We start from the raw sequence: 12,689 nt of genomic DNA, 5'->3' as shown, positions 1-12,689 counted from the left end.
TTCAGTGCAGTGACCGATGAAGGAAAGTGTACAAAATGCTTTTTTTACCGCTGTCTACCTTTGTCGCCGCATTCAGGGAACTATATACAGTGCCCTCCATAATGTTTGGGACAAAGAGCCATCATTTATTTATTTGCCTCTGTACTCCACAATTTGAGATTTGTAATAGAAAAATTCACATGTGGTTAAAGTGCGCATAGTCAGATTTAAATTTTTATACATTTTGGTTTCACCATGTAGAAATTACAGCAGTGTTTATACATAATCCCCCCCATTTCAGGGCACCATAAAGTTTGGGATACAGCAATGTCATGTAAATGAAAGTAGTTATGTTTAGTGTTTTGTTGCATATCCTTTGCATGCAATGACTGTTTGAAGTCTGCGATTCATGGACATCACCAGTTGCTGGATGTCTTCTCTGGTGATGCTCTGCCCGGCCTGTATTACAGCCATCTTTAGTTTAAGTCTGAAGAAGGATCTCAACCCGAAATGTCGCCAATTCCTTCTCTCCATAGATGCTGCCTCACCCGCTGAGTTTCTCCGCCATTTTTTGTCTACCTTTAGCTTATGTTTGTTTTGGGGGCGAGTCCCCTTCAGTTTTCTCTTCAACATATAAAAGGCATGCTCAATTGGGTTCAGATCAGGTGATTGACTTGGCATCTCAAGAAATTACCATTTTTTAGCTTTGAAAAACTCCTTTGTTGCTTTAGCAGTATGTTTGGGATCATTGTCTTGCTGCAGAATGAACTGCCAGCCAATTCGTTTTGAGGCATTTGTTTGAACTTGAGCAGATAGGATGTTTCTAAATGTATCTTGTATCTCTTGTATAGACTTCGGAATTCATTATGCTACTACCATCAGCAGTTCTATCATCAATTAAGATAAGTGAGCCAGTACCTTCAGCAGCCAGACATGCCCAGGCCATTTCACAGATGAGGTGGTATGGTTTGGATCTTGGGCAGTTCCTCCTCTTCTCCATACTTTGCTCTTGCCATCACTCTGATATGTTAATTTTTGTCTCATCTGTCCACAAGACATTTTTCCAGAACTGTGGTTGCTCTTTTAAGTACTTCTTGGTAAACTGTAACCTGGCCATCCTATTTTGCGGCTAACCAGTGGTTTGCATCTTGCAGTGTAGCCTCTGTATTTCTGTTCATGAAATCTTCTGTGGACAGTGGTCATTGACAAATCCATACCTGACTCCTGAAGAGTGTTTCTGATCTGTCGGACTGGTGTTGGGGGGGGGGGGGGGGGTTTCTTTATTATAGAGAGAATTCTTCTGTCATCAGCTGTGGAGGTCTTCCTTGGCCTGTCAGTCCCTTTGCGATTAGTAAGCTCACCAGTGCTCTCTTTCTTCTTAATGATGTTCCAAACAGTTGATTTTGGTAAGCCTAAGGTTTGGCTGATGTCTCTGACAGTTTTATTCTTGTTTCAAAATGGCTTATTTGACTTTCATTGACACAACTTTGGTCCTCGTGTTGATAAACAGCAATAAAAGTTTCCAAAGGTGATAGAAAGACTGGAGGAAAGACTAGGTGCTGAGAGCTCTCTTATACCTGCATTAAGGAAGCAATTAAACACACCTGAGCAATTGTAAACGCCTGTGAAGCCATGTGTCCCAAACATTATGGTGCCCTGAAATGGGGGGGGACTATGTATAAAGACAGCAGTAATTTCCACATGGTGAAACCAAAATATATAAACATGGCCTTTAATAAATTCTGACAATGTGCACTTTAACTACTTCTGATTTTTTTTCTATTACAAATCTCAAATTCTGGAGTATAGAGGCAAATAAATAAATGATGGGGCTTTGTCCCAAACATTATGGAGGGCACTGTACCTGCAACCCTAAGACTCTTTGGAGCCCTACCATTTACTTTGTAAGTCCTGCCCAGTTTAACTTTTGGAAGACATTAGGGCTGCTGCATGGAAAGGATAATAAGCAAAAATGGCTGAATGCTATATATATGTCAGATTTATTTTCTCAAAGAGTATTAATGAATCAAATTCCTTAATTTTGCAATAACCTGGTAGTTTCAGGGTCACTTTCACTGATGCTGTAGTGATTTAATTCCATATTTATTTAATTAACAATACAGATTCCCTGGCAGTCATGAGAAATTTGAATGAATATCTCATTATTAGTGATTCCACTGATTGCTAGTTCAGCAAGATAACCACAAGACTGCTGCATCAATGCGATTTGGTAAGAATGCAGTATAAGTCAATAGACAATAGGTGCAGGAGTAGGCCATACAGCCCTTCGAGTCAGCACCGCCATTCAATGTGATCATGGCTGATCATCCCCAATCAGTACCTCGTTCCTGCCTTCTCCCCATATCCCCTGACTCCGCTATTTTTAAGAGCCCTATCTAGCTCTCTCTTGAAAGCATCCAGAGAACCTGCCTCCACCGCCCTCTGAGGCAGAGAATTCCACAGACTCACCACTCTCTGTTTCCTCGTCTCTGTTCTAAATGGCTTACTCCTTATTCTTAAACTGTGGCCCCTGGTTCTGGACTCCCCTAACCGGGAACATGTTTCCTGCCTCTAGCGTGTCCAAACCCTTAACAATCTTATATGTTTCAATGTGATACCCTCTCATCCTTCTAAACTCCAGAGTGTAGAAGCCCAGCTGCTCCATTCTCTCAGCATATGACAGTCCCGCCATCCCAGGAATTATCCTTGTAACCCTACGCTGCACTCTCTCAATAGCAAGAATGTCATTCCTCAAATTAGGGGATGAAAACTGCTCACAATACTCCAGGTGTGGTCTCACTAGGGCTCTGTACAACTGCAGAAGGACCTCTTTGCTCCTATATTCGATTCCTCTTATTATAAAGGCCAACATGCCATTCGCTTTCTTCACTGCCTGCTGTACCTGCATGCGTATTTTCATAGACTGATGTACAAGGACCCCAGATCCCGTTGTACTTCCCCTTTCCCCAACTTGACGCCATTTAGATAGTAATCTGCCTTCCTGTTTTTGCTACCAAAGTGGACAACCTCACATTTATCCGCATTAAACTTCATCTGCTATGCATCTGCCCACTCCCCCAACCTGTCCAAGTCATCCTGCATTCTCATAGACGAACTACACTTTGATATTCATTTCTAAAGTTATAGATTACATCTCAACTTTTTCTATCTAATTAATGGTGATGAATCTACATAAGTTATTCATAATGGAAGGCTTAGCTACTAAGTTGACCGAATGTTAGAAAACTTCTCACTGGTGTTTCTACTGCCGATGCATGTGGCTATTTATAGCACTGTGGTAATTCGCTTCAAGGTGGGTCACTGTATTTCTAGAGCAAATGACGCTGCCTCAATGGTGTTGGCAGTATTGCCACTCGGTTTATTTGAAACAGTTTTACAACTTATTTAGAGTAATTTCTCTTTGGTCTCGTGGTAATTAATTAATGGGGGAAAGTTCCATTCATGACTTGCTTTTAACGATGCCATTTCCAAGAACTGTTGTCATTGTATTTGACTGATGAATTGTTTGTTCTGCTTTGCTGTAGGAGAAAAAAGTGCTGAAATTGCTGCATGGGCATCCTCCTCAACATTCAACATTGGGAATGAGAACACCAAAGGAAATGTGGTAAGGGACAGAACAAATGCTGGGTAATGGATTAACTACAGAAAAATTAAGTTGTCTTTTAACACCAAATAATTTTGTGTTCAAAATACCAACTTAAGGAGTGTGATTTTGTTATTGTTTTTTGTTATTTTTTAATCCGTTTTAAAGTTTGTTTTGTAGGTCTTTTTAGTCTTTTTTATGTGGGGGGAGGGGGAAACTGTTTTCTTAGTCACTTCCTGGTCGAGGATGCGACTATTCTCTGAGCCGCATCTTCGCCCCCCCTCCTCGCGGCCCTCCACCTGGATTGGCGCGGCTTTTCCTGCCGGACACCGGCCAGAGCCTCAGCTTCAGCAGCAGCGGCGCAGCACTGAATTGCACCGCGGAGCGAGCGATGCTTCAGCGGGGTCGCCGTGTTGGAGCTCCAGAGTGCTGGGACTGCCGACTTTAACACCGTGGGGCTGTGGTCTGCGAAGCTTCCAGCCGCTGGCGGCGCTGACTTTCCAGCCGTGCGCGGCGACTGCTGAGGATTCAAATAGGCCTCGACCACGGGTGAACTGAGGAAGAGGACTGAACTTTGGTGCCTTCCCTCCAAGTGGGAAACGGTGATTCCACTGTGGTGGGATGTTTTTTATGTTTTATGTTAAATTCTGTGTTGTGTTTATCTTATTTGTGTGCTGCATAGTACTCAAATTTCACTGCACCAATTGGTGTATGTGACAATAAATGTCCTTTGTCCTTTGAGTGGTGAAGCTTAGAAAGAAAACATGACTGTCCATTAACTTGTGTTTTTGTAACCTCATTGCAGAAGAAGAAAAGACAGCGGGGAAATTCCCAATCAGGTTAGGACATTTTTTTTTGTTACTAAATAAAGTGCAACAAAATATGTAATAGCATTGTATCAAACTTAAAAATTTGACATGCTATGCATTGTTAAATACATAGTATGGTACCCAATATAATGAGCGTCGCCATTTTCTGTTCCAAAATTGCCCAATGCTCCACGATGATCATTGGTTGGGGGTGTGTAATTCATTGGTGGCTGTTCTTCATTGACAAACATTTTCTTTAGCAAAGATAGACACAAAAAGCTGAAGTAACTCAGCAGGACAGGCAACATCTCTGGAGAGAAGGAATGGGTGCCGTTTTGGGTCGAGACCCTTCTTCAGCCTGGTTAGGGATAAGGGAAACGAGAGATGTAGACGGTGATGTGGAGAGATAAAGAACAATGAATGAAATATATGCAAAAAAGTAACAATGATAAAGGAAACGGGCCATTGTAAGCTGTTTGTAGGGTTTCTTTAGCAATTCATGCTTCTATAATTTCAATATGTTGTCCAAAAAGTATAATGTAAGAAAACGTGAAATTGTCTATTATGGAAGGACAAATAATAAAGCACTTTATCTAAACAGTGAGATATTGTAGAACTCTGATATGCAGAAAGATTTGGGTATCCTAGTTCCAGATTTGTGAAAGGTGAATATGTAGATGCAATAGGTATATTAAGTTAACTTAATGATGTTACAGTTTACTGCTAAAAATTGAATACAATAGTGATGCCTTGTGTACAGCATGTTGATCAGACCACACCTGGTATACTGTATGCAATAAGAGAAAAATACAAGTGCAGAATATACAAGAGCTTTATAATGTGAAACAGCTTTATAATGTTAGTTACAGAGAAAGTGCAAATAAGAAAAGTACAAGACAGTGGGAAATAAACCTCTTGAATCTGACAGTACTCTAGCCTTCCTATTACTCAACGAACCAGGCCTTCTCACAAGATGTTCTCCACCATGGATGTAAGCCTGCAGCTTCTTTAATTTCCTAGGTTGCATGTATGTCTCATACATGAATTCTATCTCCTATTCCCAAGACACTATTCCCACTAAATTCTTCTCAGGATGTGGACGGCACGTTCAAAACCATCCATCATGGCCCCTTCAATCGTGTGGCTTGCAAGGGCATATCAGAGAGAATTTAAAAGTCAACCACCATGTCTGCTCAGAAATCCACTCAAGTGGTTGACTCTTACCTGAAAAATACTTGGAAACGACAAAGTGTTTAAGAAGGAACTGCAGATGCTGGAAAATCGAAGGTAAACAAAGGTGTTGGAGAAACTCAGCGGGTGCAGCAGCATCTAAGGAGCGAAGGAAATAGGCAACGTTTTGGGCCAAAACCTTTCTTCAGACTGATGTAGGGTGGGGGGGGGGGGGAGAAGGATGGGGAGAAGATGGGAAAAAGGAAGAGGAGGAGCCCGAGGGCTGAGGGAGAGCTGAGAAGGGGAGGAGACGGCAAGGGCTACCGGAAATTGGTGAATTCAATGTTTATGCCACTAGGGTGCAGATTGCCCAAGTGGCAATCTGAGGTGCTGTTCCTCCAATTTCCGGTGGTGCTCACTCTGGCCATGGAGGAGGCCCTGGACAGAGAGGTCGGATTCGGAATGGGAGGGGGAGTTGAAGTGCTGAGCCACCGGGAGATCAGGTTGGTTAATGCGGACCGAGCTGAGGTGTTCAACGAAACGATCGCCAAGCCTACGCTTGGTCTCACCAATGTAGATCAGCTGACATCTAGAGCAGCGGATGCAATAGATGAGGTTGGAGGATTAGGCTGTGGGCCGAGCATCAAAAATGTGTCTAGAAATCAGTTTTCGTGACCCAAGTCACCAAACTACATGAAATTTTCCACAGATTTAGATGAAATATAATTGAGAGGGAAGTCATAACTCGTCGTTGCCGAAAGCTGCACATTAATTAATTAAACTAATTAGAAAATGAGATCGGGAAAGTAAGCGCCATCTAGTGGCCAATGCCCATATTACACGATGGGCAGCCTATTTCCGTGTTGCAGTCCATTTAAACTATATATCATTGTACCTATATATATTCCAGATAGTAATATAGGTATAATAATATAATATATATATAATAATATAACTATATCTATTCCAGATAGTAATATATATCTATTCCAGATAGTAATATAGGTATAATAATATATATTATTATACCTATATATATTCCAGATAGTAATATAGGTATAGTAATATAATATATTATTATACCTATATATATTCCAGATAGATATATTCCTCCCTTTTCCTGGAAGCGGCCGCTACGGACGGCACTATGTACACCCCCTCCCCTGCCCGCGGAGAAGATCCGCGGCCCAGCGTTCGCGAATCGGCCGCTTTTTTATTGAGATCGCGGCTTCACTATGTTAAATACATAGGCCCCGCGATCGGAGTACCTTTTCCCGGTAAGTTATCGCAGGCAGCTCCGAGATTAGATGATTAAGACTTATTACTCCACAACAAGCTGGCATCAGTGAAAATGTTTAATTTACCTTGTTATTGATACATATAGTTTAGGCCCTCAACTTCATGAATGAATGAATAAGTGAATGAATGAGTGAGTGAATGAATGAGTGAATGGATGAGTGCGTGAATGAGTGAGTGAGTGAATGAATGAAGGAATGAATGAGTGAGTGAATGAAGGTAGGAAGGAAGGAAGGAATGAATGAGTGAATGTACAGCCTCCAAATTTCATATTATAAAGGGTGCAATTAAATTAATTAAAGTCCATACAGATTAATTTTCATAAATTCAGACTTTAGATCTTACCTTTCAGTTTGAGTTGATTCACAAAGTTTCACAACGTTGTGTTGCAGCATCTCAGCAGAGACTTTGCTTTCAAGACTTTCTTCCACTTCTATCCACTTAGCTGCACATTTTTCAGACTTCTTAATGCTTTTCTCACTAAATTCAATTACCCTGCTGCAAGTTTCCACGACAAAGAACCTTCATCGGAATCTCCAGTAAAACAGGCATCAGTGAAGCCCTCTCAGCTATGATGTGTGCTAGCCTGAAACAAAGCGCGTGATTGGCCAACTGGCAGACAACTCAATGTTAAACGTGCTTTGATTGGACTAAAAATACCCGAAATGTTTCCGTTTTTTCTCTAATTTAATAAAAATGTGCAAGTCTTGTTCATGATGAGTTTCAGGGGTGATTTATATAATTCTTTTACAGAATATGTGAAAATTTCATGTAGCTCTGTGACTTGGGTCACGAAACACTGGAATAAAGCTCCTCTGCCCACAGCCTATAGATGCAGGTGAACCTCTGTTGCACCTGGAACGACTTGCTTGGGTCCTTGAATGGAGTCAAGGGGGGAGGTAAAGCGACAGGTGTAGCACCTCTTGCGGTTGCAAGGGAAAGTGCCCGGGGAGGGGGTGGTGCGGGAGGGAAGGGAAGAATTGACCAGGGAGTTACGGGGGAGCGGTCTTTGCGTAAAGCAGACAGGGAGGGAGATGGGAAGATGTGGCGAGTGGTGGGGTCACGTTGGAGGTGGCGAAAATGACGGAGGACTATTTGTTGCATGTGACGGCTAGTGGGGTGAAAGGTGAGGACTAGGGGGACTCTGTCCTTGTTACTAGTGGGGGGATGGGGAGAGCAGTGTTGCGGGGTATGGAAGAGACCCTGTTGAGAGCCATATCTATAGTGGGGGAGGGGAACCCCCGTTCCCTGAAGAATGAGGACATTTCTGATGCCCTGGTGTGGAACACCTCATCCTGGGAGCAGATGCCGCGTAGACGGAGGAATTGGGAGTAGGGGATGTTTTCTTTTATGATCCATTAACTTTTGTTCCAGATTTATTTCTTAGCAGCTTCCATGGTGAGATTCAAACGTGTTTCCACAGTAATTGTCCAAGCTTTCAAATCAATCATTATGCTACTTACGTGGTCCCCTCTTTTCAGTTAATGGTCATGTCAGATTTCGCTGCATTTATTTTTTTCCCTTTCCCAGCTCTGATATTTAAAAAGTCTTCAACCTGAAATGTTAACTTTGTACTCTTTCTATAGATATTGCCTGACCTTTTGTGTTTCCAGGATTTTCTGTTTCACTTCACCTTGTATGTTTTTTTTGTGAGTGTGTACGTTAAAGATGCTATGCTACGTAAGTTATTGTTATGTTCACATGATGTACTTTAAGAGAATTGATAACGAGACCTTTGACAGTATTAATATGGCAAAACACCTGACATCAGAAGGCAGAAAGAGTGTACTACTGAGCTTAGTGGGTGGCGCGACCGACATTGCAGCGGTCTCTGCAGTCCGTCTGTCTTTTTTTGGTCCCGTTGAGTGTAGTTTGTAGTGGTTTTTTTAATTGTTTTTAACTGTGTATGTGTGGGGTGGGGGGAGGGATGGGGGGGAAACTTTTAAATCTCTTCCCTGCACCGGAGACCCGACCTTTTCTCTGTCGGGTCTCCGTTGTCGTTTGGGCCTAGCACCGTGGAGCGGCCTCCAACTGGAACGACCTGGGGGCTGGCCGACCTCGGAGCGTGGAGCGCTGTGGTGGCGCGCTGCTGTGGCCCAACTCTGGAGCTTCGGTGGCTCCAGCTGCAGGCTCGATGGATGGTGACATCGGGAGCTCGCGGGTCCCTGGTGGGAGGCCGTTTTTCGGAGCTCCCGCAACGGCAACTTCTCCCGCCCGAGTTGCGGGGTTGAGGGTGACCCGGAACGAGGCCTTACATTGCCCGGCGCGGCTTTTAACGGCCGCGGGACTTGCTAGAGCCCGCCGGGGACTCCAACATCAAGACCCGGGGCGCGGCCTTGCATAGCCTGGCGCGGCCTTAATGGCCGTGGGACTTGCCATCGCCCGCCGGAGGCTTTGACATCGGGAGAATAATGGAGAGCAGGGGAGAGACAAGACTTTGCCTTCCATCACAGTGAGGAGGAGATTCACTGTGATGGATGTTTGTGTAAATTGTGTTGGTGTGTGTCTTGGTTCTTTTCTTGTTGTATGACTGCAGAAACCAAATTTCGTTTGAACTTCATTTGAGGTTCAAATGACAATAAACGGTATTGTATTTTGTTAAAAATGCCCATTATTCCTGGATGTATATTTTTGACAGTGTAACTCTGGCTCTGGTTTGCCAGCCTGACTGGACAGCTGTAACTGCAGTTTGAGTTGTGCTTTTCTTTCACTCAGCTGAAATGCCCACATTTATATTTCAGAATTTTTATTTTAAAAGTTTGTAACCTACATCCTTCCACACCTACCTTGTCCATGTACTCTGGTGACAATGTACCCATTCTTCATTCAGCACCACTGCTAGATTTTCCTTAGGATAAGTTTACTTGCAATTTTTGTGTATGTTATCATATTTCTATTAAAAGTAAATTTATTTTCAGGTGTCGGTAGTAAAGTCTCAGCAAATTCAACTCAGGGAAGATCTCCACAGAAAAAGATGCAATCAGAAGGAATCTGAAAGGATGCTGAAAAAAATGATTAATTGTATTTCAGTTTGATAATAAACTGTCACCTTTGTGCAAATCCTCCTCAATTCTCCCTCAGTTAAAGCAGCCTAGTAAATGTTTTATGCTTGTTCTTGAAAGAATAGTATGATTTTATGTTCCATGAAATGTTGTCTCACAGGGGTCCCTGATCTTACTGAGTTTAAATGATTTTAATTAGAACGTGTTCCGTGTTTAAAATACTTTGTTGTGATATTAAACATAAATTTTGTGTATTTTAATTTTTGATTGACCTAATGCCTTGTGTAAATCAACTTTACTAATCATTGTTCAAATGAAATAGATAAGGTGGCACCTTAACTGTAAAATTATTTAGGCGCAATTAATGTAATAGCATAGTTCAGGTAAATATGCATTTTATTCCATGGAAAACATTAAATTTTCAACATTTTATTTTGTTTTTCTTTTGGTGTGCCATATTTGCATATCTTAGTAAGGGGGAAGGAGGGAGAGTTTATACAAAAAGTCATTTTGGTACATTTATAAAAACACAAATATCACAACTCAATCGTTCTTTAATTGCAATGGATTTGCAAAACAGAATAAGTGCTTCATTGATATTGTTAATAAACAATCTTGCTCATTTAGCAGGACCAAATTGATAGATTCCCATTTATTCAGCTTGAAATTAGAGCCAAAAATAAACAATTTGAATTATTGTATCAGTGATATTTTTGTGTTGTTGGATTGGGGGGAGAGGGGCAGGGAATATTGTCTGAAGAAAGCTACACAGTGACATGTTTTGTGTAATCCACTGAAGTAGTATATCAGAAAAAAAGGAATCTTGAATCTGCTTGAAACTGTTTGATTGTGATATTTGTGATTTGTTGCTTTTGAATAGATATGTTTTTGAGGATTTGCTGCTTTAATTACCGAGATGTTTTAAACAATGATGGTTGTATAAAGAAAATGTGGACAAGTACCTTGTATTTGTACATATGTGGTAAATGTACATTCAAAATCTCAACTGCTGTGCGTAAAGTCTTGTGAGAAAAAATAAAATTCTTAGAAAAATTTAAACTCAGAATTTCTGAAAGAAAAGATGAGGTGTAACCTTGAATTTGATTCACTTTTGTCATAAGCATGATTATTTAAACTATAATGAACAGTTTATGCACAAACAAATTATTTCTAGAATAAATACTCTACTAAAGGGGAAAAAAGTATTTCCATAAAAATTCCCTGCAGTGATCAGACACCATTGACTCCACATCCCGACTCTTAAAAACTGTCAGTTTCACTGCAGCTGGCCATTGAAACTGACAACCAATCGCTTCTATTGAAGCTTTTACAATGATACTCCATTAAACAATGTTTTAGCTTGCTGTAACAAATATAAGCATAGCTATTAAAAACTTTTTTAAAATCCTGCAAGGAAAAATAACTTTTGTTATTGTAAGTTTGAAATTCTAGCTCCTAATCCTGTTTTCCCATTGACACAATATATTTATAATGTGATATTCCATAACAAGGTTTCATCAGAACACATCAGTATAACTAGGTATCAATGCAGAGCGTGATACATTATTTCTCTGAGATCAATGTTCTGAGCCCTGTTCTTCAAGATAATCCTGTGGTCCTTCTATCTGTCCCTCACCCTGTCTCCCACCCACAGGAAAAACATAATTATTTGCTTATTCATAATAGCTAAACTATCTCATTCATACAGCCTGTGTATCTCAAGACCAGCAAGGGTTCACACCCCAAAAGAATATTTATCTTTCTCCTTCACATGTGTTGTTGGATAATTAATTTATATTCTTGACAAACTTTCTTGACAAAAGTTTACACGTTTTAAAACTGGTTTCATTTGTTTAGGTTTTTATATTTCCTAAATACAAAAGTTATTACAAAAGCACATGAGTATGATGTTGAATACCCAAATTTTAGCACATTTTTATGATACACAATATCAATAATTTCACCAAATACAAATATGGTAATTGTAAAATTAATAAAAACTAGCACAATAAAATTTTACTCGTTGCTGTTCATTTATCCCTAATTCATCACACCACAAACTTCAAATACACACTGGATTTATACAGCATGGAAACAGGACTTTCACATATTGACCACCCTTCGTGTGCAAAAAAAATTAGCTACTTTGATTTCTATTAAATCTTTCCCCGCTTACCTATGCCCTCTATTTCTAGATTCCCCAAACCTGGGTGAAGTGTGTGTGTATTCACCCTATCTATGCCCCTCATTATGTTATACACCTCTAAAAGATCACTCCTCAGTCTAAGGAATACATTCCTAGCTTGCCCAATCTCTCCCTCACTCAGTCCCTGGAGTCCTGGTATATCTTTTCTGCACTCTCTGGCTTCTAGCATATTTGCCATAATAAGAAAACCAAAACTGAATGTAATACCCCAAATGTGGCTTCACAGACATCTTGTACAACTGCAACATAATATATCCCAACTTCTATATTCAATGTCCTTACTGATAAAGGCCAGCATGCCAAAAGTCTTCACCACTGTGCCAACCTGTGACCACTTTCAGGTACTATACTTGGGTAATCCTGGGTCCCTCTGTTCTATAACTTCCCAGAGCCCATTCACTGTGAATGTTCTATCCTAGTTTGATTTCCAAATTGCAACACCTAACACTGGTCTGAATTCTTAGCTGTAATTCTTGATCATCTTCACTTTCTATGTACTTCAATATCTGCAAATTGACTATCCATACCTGGTACATTTTTATCCAAATCCTTGACAGGGATCACTAATTAGCTTAGGTTAAATTACTGTTGAAACAGGATGAAAAATATCAAACAATATAGCA

At 40.7% G+C, this 12,689-nt stretch overlaps 1 protein-coding gene across 2 annotated transcripts in view; it reads left to right on the top strand.

Annotated features, from left to right (window-relative positions):
• tut7 (terminal uridylyl transferase 7) overlaps nucleotides 1-10,923 on the top strand; it is a 93,578-nt gene extending 82,655 nt beyond the window's left edge. For both annotated transcript variants that reach the window (XM_033017680.1, XM_033017681.1), the window contains exons 27-29: nucleotides 3,525-3,604; nucleotides 4,389-4,422; nucleotides 9,777-10,923. In XM_033017680.1, the coding sequence (XP_032873571.1) occupies nucleotides 3,525-3,604; nucleotides 4,389-4,422; nucleotides 9,777-9,853 (191 nt within the window). In that variant the 3' untranslated portion in view covers nucleotides 9,854-10,923. The remainder of the gene's footprint in view (nucleotides 1-3,524; nucleotides 3,605-4,388; nucleotides 4,423-9,776) is intronic.
• The last annotated feature ends 1,766 nt before the right edge of the window (nucleotides 10,924-12,689 follow it).

Source organism: Amblyraja radiata, chromosome 3, assembly GCF_010909765.2.
Source record: "Amblyraja radiata isolate CabotCenter1 chromosome 3, sAmbRad1.1.pri, whole genome shotgun sequence".
Lineage (NCBI taxonomy): Eukaryota > Metazoa > Chordata > Chondrichthyes > Rajiformes > Rajidae > Amblyraja > Amblyraja radiata.
Note: the sequence above shows the minus strand (reverse complement) of the source record. Positions and strands in the feature narration are given on the sequence as shown.